Source organism: Nannospalax galili, unplaced genomic scaffold (genome assembly GCF_000622305.1).
Source record: "Nannospalax galili isolate Female #2095 unplaced genomic scaffold, S.galili_v1.0 scaffold467, whole genome shotgun sequence".
NCBI lineage: Eukaryota > Metazoa > Chordata > Mammalia > Rodentia > Spalacidae > Nannospalax > Nannospalax galili.
The window spans coordinates 1,096,320-1,119,294 of NW_008357490.1; the positions used below are offsets into that span (position 1 = coordinate 1,096,320).

At 37.4% G+C, this 22,975-nt stretch overlaps 1 protein-coding gene across 5 annotated transcripts in view; it reads right to left on the minus strand.

The window, feature by feature from the left end:
* Ercc6l2 (ERCC excision repair 6 like 2) overlaps positions 1-22,975 on the minus strand; it is a 131,293-nt gene that overhangs the window by 49,584 nt on the left and 58,734 nt on the right. For all 5 annotated transcript variants that reach the window (XM_029557183.1, XM_017794869.2, XM_008855120.3 and 2 more), the window contains 3 exons: positions 11,428-11,523; positions 5,658-5,757; positions 488-640 (listed from right to left, as the gene is read on the minus strand). In XM_029557183.1, the coding sequence (XP_029413043.1) occupies positions 488-640; positions 5,658-5,757; positions 11,428-11,523 (349 nt within the window). The remainder of the gene's footprint in view (positions 1-487; positions 641-5,657; positions 5,758-11,427; positions 11,524-22,975) is intronic.

Genomic DNA, 22,975 nt, shown 5'->3' on the forward strand with positions numbered 1-22,975 from the left:
AAATGATTACTTTTTAAAAAAAAAGAAACATCTGTATGCTGAAGATGAATATAACTAGAGTTTGAAATATTGGTGTGGAATTTTTATTGGAAACACAAACAAAAGTCTCTAAGAGACATGAGAGTACATCTCAGGGAGTATTTGGTAACTTCTAATCAAAACATATTTTACAGTTTTGTTTATTTAGGAAAAGCTTTTTTTTTTTTTAGTTCTCAACTTCAACAGCTGTTTTCAAACTAATACACTCCCCTCTGCTAGTCTGAAAATGGCCATGGAGGTCATACTGTCTCATATATGTGTTGGTATATGGGTGTGTATTATCTGTAAGTATCCATGAGAAAACTGTGGCTTAGTGATAAAATTCATTTCTGATTTCTCTGAAAGTAGAAATTCTGAACAAGTGAAAAGAAAGCATCAGTTATATTTCAAATTTCCTAAAGATAATATATTTAAAACATTATCAAAAATGTCATGAACAATTTCCCACCTCCAGGATGTCCCTTGTAAGACAAGAGCCTTGGGACCTTAGTTTGAAGAGGTTGTGGCTACCAAAGAGCTCTCCTCGGTGTTCTTTTGATCCTTGAACAGCTTCAAAATATCGCTTGGCATTTTCACTTCCAACCACTACACAGTGAAGTTGCTGTAACAGAAAAAATACAAGATATTTTTGAAGCATTTGCTCCAACAATATGTCAGAATTTCCTGGCATCCCCTGCCACAGCTTTAGTTGGGACAGGCTCAATCTCCCTAGGGGAGAAATTCTGTTTTAATTTCCCTGGCAGATGTTGCCACTATGGTGAAATAATAATAATAATCTGGCTATTTTACTGGAGAAGACATCTGACACTTCCTATTTAATGTGTTTCTTAACCACTGAGTCAAGATGTCATCTCTATGGAACAGTCACCTGACATAAATATTTAATAGTGAAAGCTGACATCTGAGTATACTTTTCTTCTTTTTAAATCATTACATTAGAAGCTACTAATATTGGCATAAATAATTACTATATCACTAAAGTTACGTTATAATCTAATTATACAATAAACATGTTGATGTCTTACTAATTGTAGAATACACTGCCTACTATCAAAAATCTGGTTTAAGAGTTTTGAGAAAGCCAATAATTGTGCCCTTGAGGACATACACTATTTTAGGATCACCAAAACTATGCACTGTCTGCTGAATATCTTACAGTGCAATGCAAATGTGAAGAAACGCTCTTTGAGAAAATACACACTGGTGATAATTCTGTGACTTTCAAATGGCTCAGAAAAAGAATGAAAATAAAGGCTGAGAGCTATTGCTCCAAACTTGAAGGAATACTACTGCTACATAAATGTCATTTTTTAAAACTACTGAATGTATTATCACAAAAAGCACATCAAAATGAGAGTCCCTCTTAAACAAGAGCTCTCCCCTTACCAGTGTTCTTCTAGAACCCTTTCAATGAAGTTACAGCTATTTACACACACAGAGAGAAATACTTTCATGCATAAACATGGTTGATATACAGTACATATTATTCTTCCAGTTAATTTTTAGTCTCTCCTAGAACTGTCTCAGAGGTCTTATTACATCATTCTATCTGCCTGTAATCCTACAACCTTTATTTCTGTTGCTGAGTATCCTGTAACATGGGTACAATCATTGTTTGTGCTATCATCCCATTACTGCTGGACATTCAGACTGTTCCTTTTTTATTATTTATTTTTTAAAAGGCCAGTCAGTACTTTATTATTCTTATTCCTGATGACTCAACACTCTTAGTATTCTCTGCAGATTTCCATCTTTAAAAGACACATCAAATCATAATGTTAAATTGCAAAATGGAAATATTAGGATGTAAATACATACCTGCAGATATATCCATATTTATATTGATAAATATAGTATTTACTTGAGATTTTTTTTAAACTCATGATTTCCTGTTTTCTCAATTCATTTCTTTACTGTCTTTTAGATGTGAGTGAATCACCAAAGAATCACGTGTGAGAAATGAGGTTTTTATGACCTGCATAAGATACTATCAAGAAAAGCATCCTGAAAACTTTCCATACCACGATATCTGTGGCTTTCAAATTTTATTTTTATTTTCTTATATGTATGAGTGTTTTGTCTGAATGTACGTAAGAACACTGCTGCATGTAATGCCTGTGGAGGTCAGAAGGCGGTATCAGATCCCCTGGGACTGGAGTTATGGGTCATTGTTAGCCACTATGTGGGTGCTGGGAACTGAACCCACATCCTCTGCAAGAGCAGTCAGTGCTCTTAACCACTGAGCCATCTCTCTACCCCTCGCCCCAATATTTTTGTTTCAAATGTTTTTAAATAATATTTTTATTGATTCTTTGAGAATCTCATATGATGAATTTTGATCATATTCAGACTCCCCCTCTCAGGACCCTTCCCCCATTTCTTCTCAGACCTGCCCCCACGATCCTACCCTCTTCACTTCCTATCTTCTATTCTTTTTAAAAGTTTTTTTTCTTTTATTACTCTTATTTTATGTGTATGAAGTGTATTACCTGCACGCATGTGAGTGCACCCATATCATGCAATGTTCTTGGAGGTTAGAAGAGGGCACTGGATACCCTGGAACTGGAGTTACAGATGGTTGTTAGCTGCTATGTGGGTGCTGGGATCTGAACCCAGGTCCTCTGCAAGAGCAGCCAGTGCTCTTAACCAGAGTCATCTCTCCAGCCCCTCCTCTATTCTTTCTGTAAGGGCTATCAAGCCCAATTGTGTTCCCCAAATGCTCTTGGGTGTGGGACTTGTGCCTGGAACCTGGCACTCTTCAGGGCCAAGAACCTGTGGCTAGACAAGTCACAGACTGCAGGGGCGAATCAATGATTAACTCTTTCTTCTTGCAGTTTTGGCTTATAGAACAATAGTTTAGTATGACGTCGACTTCTATTCATCCTGTTTAGAATTAGGGGCCCATGGACTCTAGCTTTCTCTTCCCACCATGCTTCTCCACTTGCTTAGGCTTGTCCCTGTCTGTTCTCCAGCAGGAAGGCTACCTGCTTGCCCTCCACTGCTGCTAACTTTTCTGACAGGGATTCCATCTCTATATTTATCCGGCAGTCAAAAAGACCACCCGTTACTATGAGCCTACATCTGGGGTCTTTCATTTTCTGCGAGAAATCTCTGTAGTGGACCCCTTTCCTAGTAGCCTATTCTTGCTTCTGGAATCTTATAACCTCACTCTTCCTTGGGAAGTACTTTGTATATTTCTTTAAAAGTCTAATCCACTCCACTCTGTTCTGTTTTCTCTGATGTGATTTCTCTCTCCTCTCTCTCCTCCTCCTCCTCCTCCTCCTCCTCCTCCTCCTCTTTTCTCTCTCTCTCTCTCCCTCTCTCTCTCTCTCTCTCTCTCTCTCTCAGTGTTGACAAAGCCATGCCATCTTGAGGCTCTAGGGAGAATCCCTTCCTCACCTCACCCAGCTCTTGGGATAGCCAGTATTTCTTAGATTGTGGCCACATTACTCCTATTTGTGTCATTAAACTAAACTGCCTGTGTCAAATTCTCCTCTGCCTCTTTCATCTAAAAAGTCTTAACGTAATCACATCAATCAAGACATGTTCCCCTCTACCATCGCCCCAAAGACTTTCATGTGAAGTAGTATATGGATTCAGGGAATGAAGACTTGGTAGTTTTAAGGCCACAACACAGTCCAATGGTATTGCTTTTTTTTTTTTTTTTAAGTGTTTACTTTCTTAAACTGGTCAGCGATTTTTTTTTGGGTAGGTGTTGATCTGCTTTTAAATACAAGCTCATCTTAGCCTACTGCCATGGTTATCTGAGGCTGAGTAGGCAGAATTTAGTTTTCTGGGCAATGAGAGACTTTCTTCTGTATATCAACAAAAGTGTGAGCTCTGTCTTACTTCTTTGCTGCCAGTATTTCTGTTTATTGTTCTGACCTGGAAATACACAATTCTGTTGGCTGCATTTTGGTACAACTGAGATGAGTGGAAGTGAATCCCCTTATTACATTACCCACGATCCTCCAGAGTTCCCGCAGGTTCCTTCTGTTCTGTCTTCTCTGCTGATACTAAGACTAGCATTCCTAAGTCACATCTACCTTTTCAGTGGTTTCCTCCAGGCTGCACTCACTGGGCTTCTTTTCTGTCTTTCAGGAATCTTTACAATTTCTGGGCCACTGAGAAACCTTTTATGTTCTAGCACATTTATAGCTGGGTTTTGTTATTAACTTTTAATTTTTTTCTCCAAAAGATGTGAGGGGACATTTGAGAGGGGCACTATATGCTTGATATACACCCTCGGTTCAAATTCAAAACTATCAACCATATATAATGCCTTCTCTTATAATATTGATCCCTTCTCTTTATATGTGACATGCAAAGTTCTGAAAAGTTCAGTTACCTGTCTCCTGAAAACTTTCTATTATGTATTATTATACTGTGTGTAACAGGCCATTTTATTTCCTTAAATGAGTCAAAATGAACAGGTACAAAAGAAATAGATATAATAATAGGTTGAGGAAAACGACATGGTTGAGGAAACAATACTACTTATGACAAATCTAAGACAGAACTCTAAACAATAAGATGAAGAGATACTTTACTCTTTTCATAAGTGGTTAGATAAGCTAGAAAAAAAATTTTTTCAAATAGTTGTGCTATATCAAAGAGCAAAAACCGAGTTGTTTCTTATGGAGCTAAATGGTTTAAGAGAATACACAAATTGCTATACACAATTCTATTTTTAGAATGAAAAAGTTGACATAAATTTAAGATTGGCTCATTCTTAGGTTAACTACCACCACGTGACAGCTGTTTGCTCTCTTGAACAGATGCCAGCCAAATATATAGGGAATAATTCAAATTTAATATTTATAATTAAACTTGAACCTCATTCCAGACCTTCTCAAGTGAGCAGTTATAAATGAATAAATGTTTATTTATAGGTGTAAAAGGAACATCAATTAATATCCTACATGTACTCAAGAGTCAATGTAATTTCAGAGGAACACTCTAAGCACCAAGCAGTAGCATACCAAAGCTCAAGTCACACAATCTCATTTACTGGGAATCTCTGAGAGTTTTATTATGTGTGTATCTTGTATCTCTAAGGCCGGGCTCCCCAACCTTTTTCAAGTCATGACACCTGACAGCAACCTGGAGTCAACAGAGGAGGCTACTCAAGTCTAGAAGATGGCTCAGCCATTCTTGTTGCCATAAACTGTAAGATCAGTGTCTTAGTGTACCTTGTAGATAATCGGTGGCACAGATACCAAGTCTTGGCATACAGTTTGGGGAGGTGTTCCCTCATTATTTTAATAGTGATTGGTGGACTAGCAGTACTGGTAATCCCAGGAGCTAGTTAGAAATGCAGACTCTTGGGCTCTGCCTCAGACCTACTAAATCAGAATCTGTAGTTTAACAAGGTCCCAAGGTGATTTAAATGCACATTCACGTTTAGGAAATTCTACTCTAAGAAAATTTCAGGAGTAAAATTCAATGAACTTAATAATTATTCTAGCTCATATGAATAGTGTAGTTAAGAGCATATTTTTATAATCTTGCTAAGTTTCACATTAGAGTAAAATTAAAAACTTTATACAAATTTGTTACTAATTTCTGAAAATAGATAAATATTTATCTCTTCCTTAGAAAAAGGGATATATACTTACCTGCTTGTAGACCTGTCGTAGATACATGATCTCCTCCACAGTCCCCAAGGATATCAGCCTAAGCACTTTAACATCTCTACATTGTCCAATTCTATAGGCTCTGAAAATTGAAAATAAAACAAGCCAATGAAGGCAACTTCAAGTTTAAGAAGTAGCTTTTGTATATAAAAATGGAACATTCCTAAAATTTTTAAAGTAAAATACTGTGTTTAGGTATGATGTTATTAGTAATAATAAAAATATATCTAAAGTCAAATACAAAGACTAGTTATTAAGAATACTATAGAAAAATATACAAAACTTAATTTGTTACAAATATCACCTTCCAATATCCAAAAACCTTTCCTAAACAATAGCAATATTCCTAGCAGTATTTTAAGAAAACCTGTCTTTTACAGCAATCCTCATGCAGTATTCCCAAATAACTCAACTTCTACAAACTTTCTCCAGATGTGTGGACTAATACATAGTGACTGAAAGAAGTAGTGGCTGCTTGAGGAAGTCTTTTCCCTGTGACTTCTCATGCAGAAGCTTTATTGGATGCTCTGAATGACGGTGCTTGCTGTCCCTAAATGCCTGTTAGAGTGCTGAGTTGAATGGGGAGACTGTTCCTTACAATGCTTGAAATTTTATGATTTTGGGGAAACTAATTTTGAACTTGGGTGTTACTGTAGATACTATGTTAATATTTGGTATTCTCTCACAGAGAAGATCTTTTACTTGAGGCATCTTGAATCCTGCAAATCTTGTATCTGCAGAGGGAAACAGAGGCTCCTGTGACACAGCCCAAAGAGTAAGGGCTACATTCTCACTTCCACCCTTTGACTTGGAGGAAGAAATGGGCTTGTAATTCCCTTCTTTCCCACAATGCCTTTGGGTTGTAAATAAAATCAGAAAAGGATCCAAGAAAAGGTCTTGTGTATGTGTGTGTGACAGAGAGAGAGAGAGGAGAGAGAGAGCAATTGATGAATACTTATCCTTTAATCTTCACAGATGAAACTTTTGGGGGGGAGCAGGGAGAGAAGGTCTCCCTGGAGCCCCAGCTGGTCTGGAACTTGCTATGTTGACCAGGCTGGCCTCAATTTCACAGAGCTCCAACTTGCCTCTGCCTCCTGACTGCTGGGATTAAAGGCATGCCCCAACACACCCAGCTTATGAAACTTTTTAATATGTGTTATTTTATAACTATGCCTCATCAATTTCATGGTCCATAAAAAAGGCATTTGCAAATGGCAGATCTTTCACTATGAAGAGACAAATAAAAATTGCTCTACAATATACAGGTCAGTATCTGCATTTCTCTTCTTTGTTCTGTTGAGACTCAGTGGAAGGAAATAGATGGGGATGAGGAATGCACTAATGCACTATGCTTTCAGGGACAGTGGGATAAATAAGACAATAGGTTTTAAAGATATTTCTGAAAAAGTTAAAAACTGGGGTTAGGGGGACAACTCAGTGAATAAAGTACTTGCTGTGTAAGCATGAGGACCTGAGCTTGATCCCCAGAACCACATAATAAGTCAGCTGTGGTAGCATGTACTTGCAAACCCAGCAGTGGGTCAATGGAAACAGAAGATCCCTGGGGTTGGCTGGCCAGTCAGCCTAGCCTACTGGGCAAGCTCCAGGCCAGAGAGAAATCCTGTCTCACAAAACATCAGACACCCAAGGTTGACCTCTGACCTCTATACTCAAATATACACATGTGCATGCATGCACCATGCATCCAGACCTGCATAGACTTACAGACAAACAGACAGACAGACAGACAGGCACACACACACACACACACACACACACACACACACACACACACACATAAAAAAGATAAAATCACATCAATCCTGACCCAGCCATTCTAGCTGTGACCCTAAGAATGTTACTACAATAACTTTGCTTCAGCCTCCTCAAATGTAAAATGGGAGGGTACCAGTGCCTGTGGTATCAGGATATTGGGTAATTCATAGAAACTAGTGTCTGGTTGACAAGAAATGTAATAAATGTAACTGTTGTTCCTCTGTCCTTATTCTTCTAAAAGCATATTTGTATAAAGTTGTATGTAAAAGGTTCAATACTGTAAGAAAATATTAGTGGTTAGTAAGCTTTTCTTTTCTTTCTTTTTTTTTTGTTGCTTTTGTTTTGTTTTGAGATATGTAGAACAGTCTGTACTCAAACTCACAAAGATCTGCCTGCCTCTGTCTCCTGAGTGCTTGGATGTAACGTGTGTGCTACCAAGCTAGGCACATTCCTACTTCTTAAGCTTTTCTGTATATTTGCCTTTTACTCTCAAACTATTAAAAATTTCTCTATCACATTATTTTCAAAAAATTATTTAAAATTTGTTATTTAATGTGATAATTTCCTTTTATAACCTCCCCTATTTTGTTCACATTTAGTTTTCTGAGTTATATTTTTCTTTTGTTTTCAGTCTTTCTTTTCTAAGAAATTAATTTAGACTATAAACTAACATGAGAACTTAAAATAGTAATCCATGGTGATGTCACTAATACTGGTAAATAATCATGTTTACTGTTTTGATTTCTTTTTCATGATGATAAAATACATGGAACACCAAACAATCATTTTAAACATAGAATTCAATGGTATTAAGTAGATTCACACTGCTTTGGAACCACCATGATTATATACATACAGACCTTCATGTGAAACTGAAATTACCCATCAAATAGTAATTTCTCTATTCCCTGGTCCCTAGTGCCTCGTAACCACCATTCTACTCGTGTGTGTGTGTGTGTGTGCGCACACACATACTTGGGTACCCTTCCTCGGGCACCATCTACCTTTTTTTTGGAGATCGGGTAGAAGCTTGTCGATCTGGCTGGGCTGGCTGGCTGGTTAGCAACCCCTGGGATCTATCTGTCTCTACCTCCCAAGCACTGAGGCTTCATAATTTCAAATAATCTGCCTTCACATCTGTGCATTCTTTCTTCTGCCTGATTAAGTTTGTATTAAACTATAGTGATTTTTTTTTTTTACAGAGAACTGAATGGCAGAAGGTCTAGAAAAATTGTGGTTTTGTTTTTGTTATTATTATTTCTATTAATAGTCTCATTTTATTCACCAACATTTCCTAATATTCCTTAGTTCTTTCTCTGTGTATTCTTTCAGCTTCAAGCATTTAAGACAGCTATTTTGAAGTCTGTCTCATAGCTCCAAGGACAGTATCTGAAGATTGATTTTGTTACTTTGAATAGACTGTACTTTGCTATTATAACTTCAGAACTAAATAAAATACTTAGTATTTATAAGCATTCGTACAGTATTTTTTAAATGACATATAGGGCTGGGATGTAGTTCAGTCCTATATTCAATGCCAAGAACTGAAAAAGAAAATAGTAAAACGACCACATATTTTAGTGAAAAAAAATCACAAAGGCTAGATTTCATATTACTGATGTCATGAAAGAAAAAAAGTGTTTTTGTTGAAAATTTGCTATTTGAAAGAACAATTACTTCTCCCAGTCTTTGTGTCTTGAACATTAAAATTAGTTCACACTGAAGGTTTAAAATCTTTTCAGGCCAGTTCTGTCTAGACTAGGTGTATGTGTATTTTCAAACTTGTCCTGTATATTTGATGACTTAAAATATTTTATTATTTTCATTTTATGTGTGAGTGTATTGCCTGCATGCATGTAAGTGCACCCACATTGTGCAAGCATCCCACAAATTCCTCTAACTCTAGCTCTGAGGGATCTGACGCCCTCTTCTAGTCTCTGCACAAAAAAGCACATGCACCCACGTGCACATATACTCACACAGATATGTATACACACATATAAAATAAAATAAAAATAAGAGACTGTAGAGTCTCACTTTCATTCTACAGAGTCAGAGTATGTTGAGGGTGAAGACTAATCACTGTGTTTTAAACGTGTACCGAGTGATTACCATACCTCATTCTTTTAGTTGTTGCCCCTTTATTTTTTTCTAGCATTTAAAAAACATTTTTGGTAAATAGTTTGAGAACTGATCAGGATATCCTGAGTGTTTCCTGAAAGGAAAGAAAAGTTCTAATAGCTCCTTCCTCCTCCACAATTCTCATGCTTTATTAAAATTACACAGGGTTTCAGGTTTTTATTATTAAAGGTCTTATACCATCCTTAGTATTAGGGAGAATATTTCCTTTATAACTGCCTTAAGCCTCTTAATCACACTGCCAATAAGGTTTTAGACCTAACTATAACTACTGAACCTTCTCTGCCTATCACTGACTTGTTTGTATAGTCTAGCTTCTCTATATAGATTCACTTGTTGGCTTATAGTCTTAAGCAATGCTTTCAGACCACAAGCAATACATTTACTGAGTTCTTAGATGTCAACAGTTACTTTTATTTTTTTCCTTATACCTTGATATGTTAGTCATTGATTTTTAACCCTAAGTCAAAATAATTTTCTTCCACATGAAGTCATGCATGTTGTCACTCTGACGCTGTTGTCATCCTACTGCAGATGAAAAAAGTCTGATTTGCAGAAATCAATCTGATTTACGTTCATTGTTAACTTGTTCTTTCCTTTGGGGTTTTGTTTTTTATAAATCCTCTTCTTTCTTACTCTGGGGCATTTTAGTCCTTCTCGTTATCTTCAGGATTATAAGTACACCAAGATACATGTTTTCTCTCTCTCTGCCATTATTCATAAACAGTATTTAGTGGCCCTTGAAAAGTAACAGCAATGTTCTTTAGATACTCTGTTAATTATCTCCCTTGACCTCTCATCTTTTTTTACTTTCTGAAACAGTTTCCTGGGATTTTCCTTTCTCTTTATTCATATTTAACATCTACTTTCATTCATATTTAACATCACATTTAGCTGTTCTCTACTTTATGATTTAGAGTTTTAGTTTTCTTTCCATAATGGTTTTAATTTCTGAGAATATTTTTGTTTGCTATATACATTTTTCTTGTGTCTTATGCTTGTTTTAGTCCCTTCAACACTGGCTTTTCTCCTTGGTATTTTTTCTTTCATGTTGCTACTTTTAAGAAAATGCCTCATAATTCTTAATTTCCTGTTCATAATTTATTGGGTCTAGGTAGATTATGCTGGAAAGATCATCTGGATTCTATGCAGACTGTAGATTTATTCAATCACTTCCCCTTATTGTGTCCTGTAGAGATTTGGGATTACTTCAGGTTTGGGTCCACTTTATCATCTGATTTCAAAATACCAGGAATTTTCTAATCTCAAATTCCCTACTTACCTTTAAAATTATTCTTTTATGAAACATGCTGTAGACAAGCCCTGTGTAAATATGAGGTGGGAGAAGCATATGCTTCAAAGTCATCACATTACTTTACTAGCTACCCAGAAGGGAACCTGTACTCTTCTTCTACATCCTGCAGTTGCCAATTCATGCTTGAAATTTCTGTTCAGTCCTGCAGGCTCTGGGCTGTGGCTTTTCTCTGATGAGTTCTGTGATACAGATTTTATTTGCTATTGCTCTTTCGGAATTTCTCAAAATTGCTGAATTACTAGTAGTAAACTGTCTTATTTTTCTTTGGTATTATAGATTTATTAGTTTCTGTCATGTCAGTAGGATTTTGGGATAGAAAACAAAAAGCTACTAGCAAATTGTTATTTGAATTCAGAAATTTAGGGTTATTTTAAGTCAACAGAAATTTAACAGGTGCCTGCCTCTTCTAACTAGTATATAGAACAATATAAAGAGATTGCTTATAAAGCAATTGAAAAACTTCAAGAGTATTTTTAGACTACAAGAATTTTCAGGTCCCTTTAAATTTTCTCAGTATTATACCTGTCAATAGCTTGAAGATCATTGGCTGGATTCCATGTTGGATCAAATAATATAACAACATTAGCACCCACAAAATTGAGACCAAGTCCACCAGCCCTAGAATTAAAAAAAGGAAACAGAATATTAAAACAGCACAAACTGGTGATGAGCATAGTGGACATCACTGTAATCCCAGGGCTCAAGAGGTAGAAGCAGGAAGACTGGGAGTTCCAGCCCGGCTTGGACTATAGATAATAAGGACCCTATCTCAAAAAACAAACCATTCACCCACCTACTCATCCAGAATGGAAAAAAATCACTGTTATGACCAGAATACTATATAGCATTATAAAAGTAGGATGATTAAAACAGAAACATGTTTATATAGTATCTATGACAGATTCTTTTTCAACCACTCAAATCCCTAAACAAACTGACCATTTGAATCCATATAGATGGGTGGAAAGAATGTAATATGCTGGTTTTTACAACTGCTATGTACTCAAATACTATTTCTACAGGATTTTCCAAATACAATTAAAAGCAACTTTTGTATTTCCTAGAGTTGAGAATATGTCTTCAGACTACATCTAGCACAATAAATGAGGAAGACCCACACTAAGACTTAAATATCATTGTGAAATTTCAGTGGAGTGCAGAAAGAAGAAACACCCGTGAGCCCACAGAGAAGGAGAATCAGAAGATGATGCTATAAGGCCTTCAAAGACCTGAGAGGAAACTTTCAATCCAGAATTCTAGAATTGGCCAAAGTATGAATTCAAGGACGCAAAAAGTTTACTTTCTATACATCTTGGCTCACAAAGTTATTTGAGAAATTTTTTCCAAGAAAGTAATAGGACAAAATGAAAGATGGCATGGACTATAGATAAAAGATTCAGTGCAGGAAAGTAGTAACGAAGGCTTAAGATGATGTTGCCAGGCCTAGAAAACATTTACCATAGATCGAAATGATGGGATCAAAGGTTGCTAGGGGAAAGCCTTCAGAACAGAGGACTCAACAGAAGAGAAAATGCAAAAAGTAATAATTATTGGAGGGGAGAGAAAATGGAATAAGAGGGTCATGACTGAAATGTGGAGTGAAGGGAATTGTACAAACATAAAACAATGGACAAGGTATTAGAGGAGCTCTTTGACTGATGTAGAACTACTTTCCTTGAACTGGCTGAAAAGTAATGAACAACCAGAGAAGTCAGCTTAGTACTGCTTAGTCTAGTGGTAAAAAGTATTCAGAAAATCATAATAATGTAATTGTTGGTTTTTTGATCTTCAAATTTTAGAGCCAACCTATGAATGATACCTAGTAGGTGTTGCAGAACTTAAAAATAGCAAGAGACCAACAAAATAAAAGATAAAATAGTTAACAGATATATACAAGTGGCAAATGAAAAAGAATGGGTTAAGTATGTATAATAGTTCAAGATTATTATGGACCAAACATTTAGAACTGAACGCTTGGAGCTGGAAAGATGGTTCAGCAGTTCAAAGCACTGGCTACTCTTTAAGAAGACCTGAGTTCGGTTCCCAGCATGCAGAGCGTGGCTAACAACCATTCATAACTCTAGTTCCAGGACATCTGACACCCTCTTCTGACTCTGCTGGCACCAGGCATGCATGTGGTGTACATACAAAGATGCAGGCAAAACACTACACATAAAATAAATCTTAAAAAAATATTAAAAACCTCAACACTTCCTCCTAAAACAAGGAACAGAGTGAAGATCACCAGCAAAAAAAAAAAAAAAAAAAAAAAAAAATCCAGGTCACATGGAATCCAGGTCCAATAGAGAACAGCAGTGATTTAAAGTTACAAAAGTAGGGGGCTGGAGAGAAGGCTCAGTGGTTAAGAGTACTGGCTACTCTTGCAGAGGACCAGGGTTCTGTTCCCATCAGCAACATGGCAGCCAACAACTGTCTGTAACTCCAGTTCCAGGGGATCTGATACTGTCTTTTGACCTCTGTGGCCACTGCATGACAAAGGTACACTTACATACTTGTTGACAATAGACTCACACACAAAATGAAAATATATAGCCTGCCCTCACCTCCCTCTGCTTCCCTGGGCTACACAACCCGTGAGCCTCTCTCCTGGGTAAGTCCAGTGGCGCCCACCATGCCTTGACTCCCCCAGCCTCATTCACCCTCCCAGCTCCCCTGTCCCAACTCTCCTCCTAGCCTGGGTACTGGCCCATTTCTTGTCTTGGCACCCCAGACACCAGGGCTGACCTCTCAAAACACCACTGCTTCCTGATCCTTTGCATCCAGATGAACCCAGTTCCTTCTCCCTGTCCCCAAGAGCCCTCTGGGCCAGGTCCCACCCTCACCTCCCTCTGTTTCCCTGGGCTGCACAATGTGCCAGCCTCTCTCCTGGGTAAGTCCAGGATGCCCACTGTGCCTTGACTCCTCCAATCTCATTCACCTGCCAGCTCCAATGCTCCATCTCTCCTCCAAGCCTGGGTACTGGCCCATTTCTGGTCTTGGCACCCCAGACACTGAGGCTGACTGCTCAGCTTGGTGCCACCACTGCTTCCTGATCCTTTGCATCCAGACCAGCCCAGTTCCTTCTCGAGGTCCCCAGGAGCCCTCTGAGCCAGGTCCCGCCCTCACCTCCCTCTGCTGCACTAGAGGAGTACAATGAGAATCCCCTAGAGATAATGCAGGACATGGAATTCAAAACAACAACTATAAACATGATAAAAGAATTCAGTGAATTTAAAGAACACATAAAGAAATTAAAGAACTGAAGGAAGATAGGGATAAACTTCTGAATGAATTCAGAAAAGAGTTAGAAATATTGAAGACTACTCAGGCTGGATGAAATGAAAAAGGAAGTGAATCACTCAGTAAGCCAATTAGAAACAACAGGAGAAAGCCACACCAATAGGATGAACGAAATGGAAAACAGAGTATCAAGACTGGAAGATAAATGGATGAACTAGACCACTAAAGCAAAGATTATGAAAAACTTAAGAGATCACAAGAATGGAATATGCAGGAATTGTGTGATACCATAAAAAGACCAAACTTATGTATCATAGGCATACAGGAAGGAGAAGAATCCCAAGGTAATGGCATGGACTAGATCTTCAACAGAATCATGGAAGAAAATTTCCCAAAATTAAAGAAAGACATGCCCATAAAAATACAAGAAGCATATAGAACACCAACAGACGGGACCAGAAAAGAAACTCTTCACAGTACAACATAAAAACACTGAACATACAGAACAAAGAGACAATACTGAAAGCTGCAAAAGAAAACCAAGTCACATATAAAGGAAAACCCATTAAGATTACAGCTGACTTTTCAGTGCAAACTATGAAAGCCAGAAGAGCCTGGACCAAAGTAGTATTAAATGACCAGTTTTAAATGACCACAGTTTTAAATGACCACAGCTGCCAAACCAGATTACAATACCCAGCCAAATGTCTATTATAGTCGAAGAGGAAAGAAAAATCTTCCATGACATAAATAGGCTGAAAGAATTCATGTCCACAAAACCAGCCCTTCAGAGCATTTTTGAAGCATTACAAAGAGCTGAAGAAGGGAATGATTATACCCAAGGGGTTGTGAAAAGAAATTCAATGAAGGTATAACTGTGGAAAAGCACAGCTATATCAGGAATGTGAATAGAAATAAAAATGACAGGATTCAATAAACATCTTTCATTAACAACATTAAAAATCAATGGACTGAACTCCCCAGTCAAAAGACACAGGCTACGTGAATGGATTAAGAAACAAAACCCATCTTTTTGTTGTCTGCAAGAAACTCAGCTAGAGACAAGGGCTTCAACAGGATTAGAGCGCAAAACTCCCCCAGCTTAAGGAAAGACATACGTGTACAGATACAAGAAGCACACAGAATACCAAAGACAGGACCAGACCAGAAATTCCCCACAGCATATCGGACAGAAAAAATACTGAGAGCTTGTAGAGAAAAGCAAGTTCCACATATAGGAGAGCCCATCAGAATTACAGCTGACTTTTCAGTGCAAACTATGAAAGCCAGAAGAGCCTGGACCAAAGTATTCCCAGTTCTAAATAATCATGGATGTCAACCCAACATACTTTGCCAAGCAAGACTATCATAGTTGAAATAATAAACAGAGAAACCACCCTGATTAAATATACCATACATCAAATGGACCTGACAGACATGTACAGGATATTCCACCCAAGCACCAAAGGATATACTTTCTATTCAGCACCCTATGGAACCTTCTCCAAAATTAACCATATACTGGGGCACAAAACGAACCTCAACAAATACAGAAAGACTGAAATAATTCCAGGCATTCTATCAGACCACAATGCAATAAAACTTATAAACAATACCAGAAGAAGCCCTAGTCACCACATGAACATATGGAGATTAAATAACACACTCCTGAATGATGAATACCTCAAAAGAGAAATTAAGAAAGAAATAAAAGTATTCCTGGAACTAAATGAAAAGGACAATACAACACGACAAAACCTGTGGGACATGCTGAAAGCTCTTCTTAGAAGGAAGTTTATAGCTCCAAGTGCCTACATTAAAAAATCAGAAAGAACACAAAAAATGACTTAACATTGCAACTCAAGACACTTGAAAAGCAACAACAAATGAAACCCAAACCCAGCAGACAAGAAGAAATAACAGAAATCAGACAAGAAATTAATGAAATAGAAACAAAGAAAACAATACAATCAAGGAACCCAAGAGCTGGTTCTTTGAAAAGATAAACAAGATTGACAGATCCTTAGCACAGTTAAACAAAAGACAGAAAGAGCACCTCCAAATCAACAACATCAGAGATGAAAGGGGAAACATCATAACAGACACCAAATAGATCCAGGACACTTTAAGGGACTACTTTAAAAACCTATATGCTACTAAATTTGAAAACCTAAAAGAAATGGACGGGTATCTAAAGGCATGGGAACCACCAAAACTAAACCAAGAAGAGATTAACATCTTAAACAGACCCGCTCAAATTATTCAAAAAGATAGAAATGGAGGGAGAACTCCAAAATTCCTTCTATGAAACCAGTATCACTCTCATACCAAAGCCTGGTAAAGATACAACCAAAAAAGAAAACTATAGACCCATATCCTTAATGAACATAGATGCAAAAATTCTCAGTAAAATACTTGCTAACCACATACAGACACACATCAAAAGGATCATCCACCATGATCAAGCTGGCTTTATTCCAGAGATGCAGGGATGGTTCAATATACGTAAGTCAATAAATGTCATAAATCACATAAATGGGCTCAACGACAAGAACCACATGGTCATTTCAATAGATGCAGAGAAGGCCTTTGACAAAATTCAACATGCTTTTATGTTTAAAGTACTAGAGAGAATTGGACTGGAGGGAACATACCTCAACATAATTAAAGCTATATACAACAAATCCACAGTCAACGTCATTCTAAATGGAGAAAAACTGGAAGCATTCCCATTGAAATCAGGAACCAGACAAGGCTGTCCACTACCTCCACTTCTCTTTAACATAATGTTTGAAACTCTTGCAAGAGCAATAAAACAAGAGCAGGAAATTAAAGGAGTAATAATTGGAAAAGAAGAGATCAAATTATCCCTTTTGGCAGATGATATGATATTTTATCTAAGAGATGCCAAAAATTCCACCAGAAAACTCCTGAAAATTATTAACACATTGAGTAAAGTGGCAGGTTACAAAATTAATCTACAAAAGTCTGTAGCCTTTTTATATACCAATAACAAGCAATCAGAGAAAGAGTACATGGAAACATACCCCTTCACAATGGCTGCAAAAAAAAAAAAAAAAAATATCGGGCTAAACCTGACCAAAGACATTAAAGACCTCCACAATGAAAATGTTAAATCTTTAAAGAAAGAGACTGAGGAAGACATCAGAAGATAGAAGGACCTCCCATGCTCATGAATTGGAAGAATTAATATTGTGAAAATGGCCATCCTACCAAAAGCCATTTATAGATACAATGAAATGCCAATCAAAATCCCCATGACATTTTTCACGGAATTGGAAAATACCATCCTAAGATTCATATGGAAGCACAAAAGACCTCAGATAGCCAAAGCAACCCTTAGCACTAAGAGCAATGCCAGGGGGATTACTATACCAGATTTTAAACTGTAGTACAGAGCTATAGTCGTAAAAACAACATGGTACTTTCACAAAAATAGACCCATAGATCAATGGAACAAAATTGAAGACCCAAATATGAGTACATGCAATTTCAGCCACATGATATTTGACAAAATGGCCAAGAACATTCACTGGGGGAAAGACAGCATGTTCAACAAATGGTGCTGACAAAACTGGATCTCCACCTGGAGAAGAATGAAGCTAAACCCCTGTCTTTCACCTTGCACGAAAGTCAATTCCAAATGGCTCAAAGACCTCAATATAAAGCCTGAAACTCTGAAACTGTTAGAAGAAAACACCGGTAAAAACCTAAAAGATATAGGTGTAGGAAAGGATTTTCTAAACCGGACATCAATTGCTCAGAAAACAAGGTCAAGAATCAACAAATGGGACCTGATTAAACTAAAAAGCTCTGTACATCAAAGAAGGCAACCAGAGAAGTGAAAAGAGAACCCACAGAATGGGAGAAAATCTTCACTAGCAACACATCTGACAGAGGTTTAACATCCAGAATATATAACAAATTCAAAAAAACAAAGAATCAAGAAAGGAAGTAACCCAATTAAAAGATGGGCTAGGAGCTGAACCAAGAGTTCTCAGAAGAAATAAAGATGGCTAAGAAGCATCTTAAAAGATATTCAACATCACTAGTAAATGGAAAATGCAAATTAAAACCACTTTAAGGTTTCATCTTACCCTAGGCAGACTGGCTAAGATCAAGAGAACAAATGAAACCAAATGTTATAGACGATGTGGGGAAAGGGGAACGCTCATTCACTGCTGGTGGGGCTGTAAACTTGTTCAACCCCTGTGGAAAGCAGTGTGGAGAACTCTTAAAAAACTACAAATGAACCTACCGTTTGACCCAGTTATACCACTCCTTGGCTTATACCCAAAGATTGCATCCTATTGCAGAGATACTTGTACATCCATGTTTGTTGCTGCTCTTTTCACAATGGCTAAGAGATGGAAGCAACCTAAGTGTCCCTCAACTGATGAGTGGATAATGAAAATGTGGTACATTTATATGATGGAGTTTTACTCAGCAGTAAAGAAAGATGAAATCATGAAATTTGCAAGTAAATGGATGGAACTAGAAACTGCTATACTAAGTGAAGTAACACAGACTCAGAAAGAAAAACAAAACAAAACAAAAACCCCAAAATGAAGTATGTTCTCCCTCATACGTGGATCCTAGCACCAAATCCTGATAAATGAGTATGTAACCAGACATAACTACAGGAACCAGGATAATGGAAAGGATCAGGGAGGTAACAGAAAAGAAAGAATCTGAAAGAGAACAGAAGGAAACAGGTGTTAATAAGGGAGATATGGATAAAAACTGGGTTGGGTTAAGAGAGGGGCGAGGGAAGGGTATACAAGGAACCTAGGGAACAAGGGAAAGAAGGCACTCAAGAGAGGTAGGACCATAGGAGAAGGGTATTAAGTAGAAACGGGAAAAATGGGGGCACCTTAATTGGGGAAACCATGATGGAAGGTTTAGACAATGCAGGAGATAAATAATGTCTAGCTAGTTTTGAAAACCAGAAGGAACCATATTAGTCCAGCAACCTACTGACAAATTATACATACTAGATCAAGAAATGTATGTTTAGGCAAGGTTTATCTGAGAACAACTGGTCTCTGCCCAAGATTTATCGACATGGTACACGGTAATTAAAAGTACCAGACTGGTGGAACTAACCTTCTTGGATGTTTAATAGACATACTTTGAGGCCTATACTAATTTGGTTAGAGGGACATAAAGGACAGTTTTTGCTCCTTGCCCTCCTAGGTTGACTAGTTCCAGGGGACTATAAGCATCTCTCAAAATGTCCTGTTAGTGTAGTGAGTCACCTATCCTCTTGATCAAGGGAGTCTGAGGAGACCCCAAAAGCTGGAGTTCAACCAGTGTCCAGTCTAAAAGAGGAGGGACAGCACAGAGGAAAGCATTTCCTCCATTCTTCCAAGCGAAGCCAGCCATGGTCCAGCAGGACCTTTGACTTATCTTCACATAGGTGGAAATGGTAAAAGAAAGGAGCCAGGGGCTCCTCCCAAGCCCATGTGACCCCTGAGGAACAGATCCTCAAACAGCCTTAAAGAGTAAAAATAAGTTTATCTGGGCCAACTGTATGGCCTTAAACATCCAAAAGGAAAGTATAACCAAAGATTAAAGGGGCCAATATAATTTTTTAAGAGTCCATATGCATAGCTAAAAGCTACATAAAAGGCAACAATGCCAGACAGGCGATACCTTCTTTTGAGTTTTTGGCCAGGGTGGCCCAAGAGACTCCCAGGTTAGTAACCCAGTGTAAAACTGGGAAAATGAACAGCAGACCCCAATCTTATCTAAAGGAATATTGACAACTGATTGCTGCTAGATGAGGAACAGCTGATCTTTTCTAAAACAAAGACCTCTAGATAGGCTGACTAGATTCACTGGATGGACAAGTAGTGGGGAATGCCTGTGGTACTAACAACACAGCAGACAGTTGCAGGGAAGACAGAGTATAAGGGCTCTAGTTGGGGGGTGGTATGGGAGGGTACCATCTTGGAAGTGGGTATATAGATGAATAAGATTGGGATGTTCTGTGTGATACACACACAAAGAAATCAAGAAATTTAAAAAAAATGAGTTATATTTGAGGAGGAAGCATAAAAATTAACATCATGTTAATTAGTAGAGGCAATAAACATTACCACTGAAATCTACCCGATGACTTTATATCCATACACAGGTGCCAAGGATCAGAGTGCAACTGACCATGACTAGTAATAATCAGATACATACAGATTAGAGATAGAGCAAAGATACATCTCTTTCAAAAGTGCTATAACTCATTCAACTTTATGTCTTACAGGGCTTATACTGAGTTCAATATTGTATAACTGTATTAATTCAACAGGGAACCTAAAAATTTTATAGCCACTTTTGAAAGAGATGTTTCTTTGCTCTGGAAATTGTTATTGAGTATGTTAAAGCTGTAATGAAATGCTTCTAAAAAATAAAATAAATATTTTTTAAAGTTAAAAGTAGTTTTCAGAAAAATATTAATAATAATAAGTAGCACACACTGTAAAGAAAAAGTTAAAAAATGGACTAAATCCACCATAGAGATTCCAAATTATGCCAAGCTGATAGACTTAGAATTTTGATGAAATAATGGCTGTGCCAATGACAAATGCTTCTACTACATAAGAAATTTAATATAAACCATGAATGAAAAATGAAATAAAAACAATTTTTTGTAAGACACAGTTGAAGATTATTATATTGTGTGGTTTTTTTAAAAATATGATGACATGCCAAGGTTACTTCTTAAATTCAGTCACCAAAACCAAAACAATAGGAATCCAAACTTCTCTTTCCTTGGTCAGGACACCTAACAGACAGCACAGAAAAATCACACAAGTGAAAAATTGCAACTGGTCCCACGCATTTCTATAGGGGAAAATGAAGAAAATCCAACAGAAGGTTAAATTCAAAACAAAATTCCAAAATGTGTGAAGAAACCACCTACTAAAAGCAAGAGCCAGAGGAAACAAATTGATTATTAGTATCCCAAAGTATAAGACTCAGTACAGCAAAATGCCATTAAAAAATTTTAGGGGCTGGGAATGGTGGCACATGCCTTTAATCTCAGCACTTGGAAGGCAGAGGCAGGGAGAAGTCTGTGAGATAAAGGCCAGCCTGTTCTACTTTGTGAGTTCCGGCTAGCTGGGGCTACTAGGGGTACCCTGTCTCAAAACCAACCAGACAATAGCAAGAACAAAAATATGGGACTGGCAGGATGGCTCAGGGGAGAAAGGTACTTGCCACCGAAGTCTAGTGAATCCCCTGAACCATCATAAAGGTGGAAGGAGAGAATCAACTCCATGAAGTTGTCCTCTTACTGTCCACACATGTGCATGCGCACCCAACAATAACAAAATTGTTTCCTTCCATCTTCTGGTGACTTCCCCAATCTCTTTCTTTAAAGATTTAAAAATTTTTCATTGTAGAGGTCTTGAATGTCTTTGGTCAGGTTTAGCCCAAGATTTTCTTTTCTCTTTTCTTTTCTTTCTTTCTTCTTTCTTTCTTTCTCTTTCTTTCTCTCTCTCTCTCTCGCATGCGCACCCAACAATAACAAAATTGTTTCCTTCCATCTTCTGGTGACTTCCCCAATCTCTTTCTTTAAAGATTTAAAAATTTTTCATTGTAGAGGTCTTGAATGTCTTTGGTCAGGTTTAGCCCAAGATTTTCTTTTCTCTTTTCTTTTCTTTCTTTCTTCTTTCTTTCTTTCTCTTTCTTTCTCTCTCTCTCTCTCTCTCTCTCTCTCTCTCTCTCTCTTTCTCTTTCTTTCTTTTTTTTTTTTTCATCTCTTAGACATATCATCTGCAAAAAAGGTATTAATTTGATCTATTCTTTTCCAATTATTGCTCCTTTAAATTCCTTCTCTTGTCTTATTGCTCTTGCAAGTTTCAGGCACTATGTCAAAAAGGAGGGGAGATAGTGGACAGCCTTGTCGGGTTACTGATTTTAATGGGAATGCTTCTAGTTTTCCTCCATTTAGAATGATGTCGGCTGTGGGTTTGTTATATATAGCTTTAATTATGTTGAAGTATGTTCCCTCCAGTCCAATTCCCTCTAGGACTTTGAACATAAATGCATGCTGAATTTTGTCAAAGGCCTTGTCTGCATCTATTGAGATGACCACGTGGTTCTTGTCCTTGAGTCCGTTTATATGATTTGTGAAGTTTACTGACTCATGTATATTGAACCATCCCTGCATCTCTGGAATAAAGCCAACTTGCTCATAGTGGATGATCTTTTTGATGTGTGTCTGTATGCAATTTGCAAGTATGTTGTTGAGAATTCTTATATCTATGTTCATTAAGGATACAGGTCTATAATTTTCTTTTTTGGTTGTATCTTTACCTGGTTTTGGTATTAGAGTGATGCTGGCTTCACAGATGGAATTTGGAGGTACTCCCTCTGTTTCTATCTTTTTGAATAAATTAAGTAGTATTGTATATACATCTTCTTTTAATGTCTGATAGAATTCTGCTGTAAATCCGTCTGGTCCTGGGCTTTTTTTAGTCGGGAGTTTTTGTATTACTGTTTCAATTTCCTTATGTGTTATGGGTCTGTTTAAGCTGTTGATTTCTTCTTGGTTTAGTTTTGGTTCCTCCCATGATTTTAGATACCCATCCATTTCTTTTAGGTTTTTCAAATTTAGTAGGATATAGGTTTTTAAAGTATTCCCTTATAATGTTCTGGATCTTTTTGGTGTCTGTTGTGATGTTCCCCCTTTCATCTCTGATTTTGTTGATTTGGAGGTGCTCTTTCTGTCTTTTGGATAACTGGGCTAAGGGTTTATCAATCTTGTTTATCTTTTCAAAGAACCAGCTCTTGGATTCCTTGATTC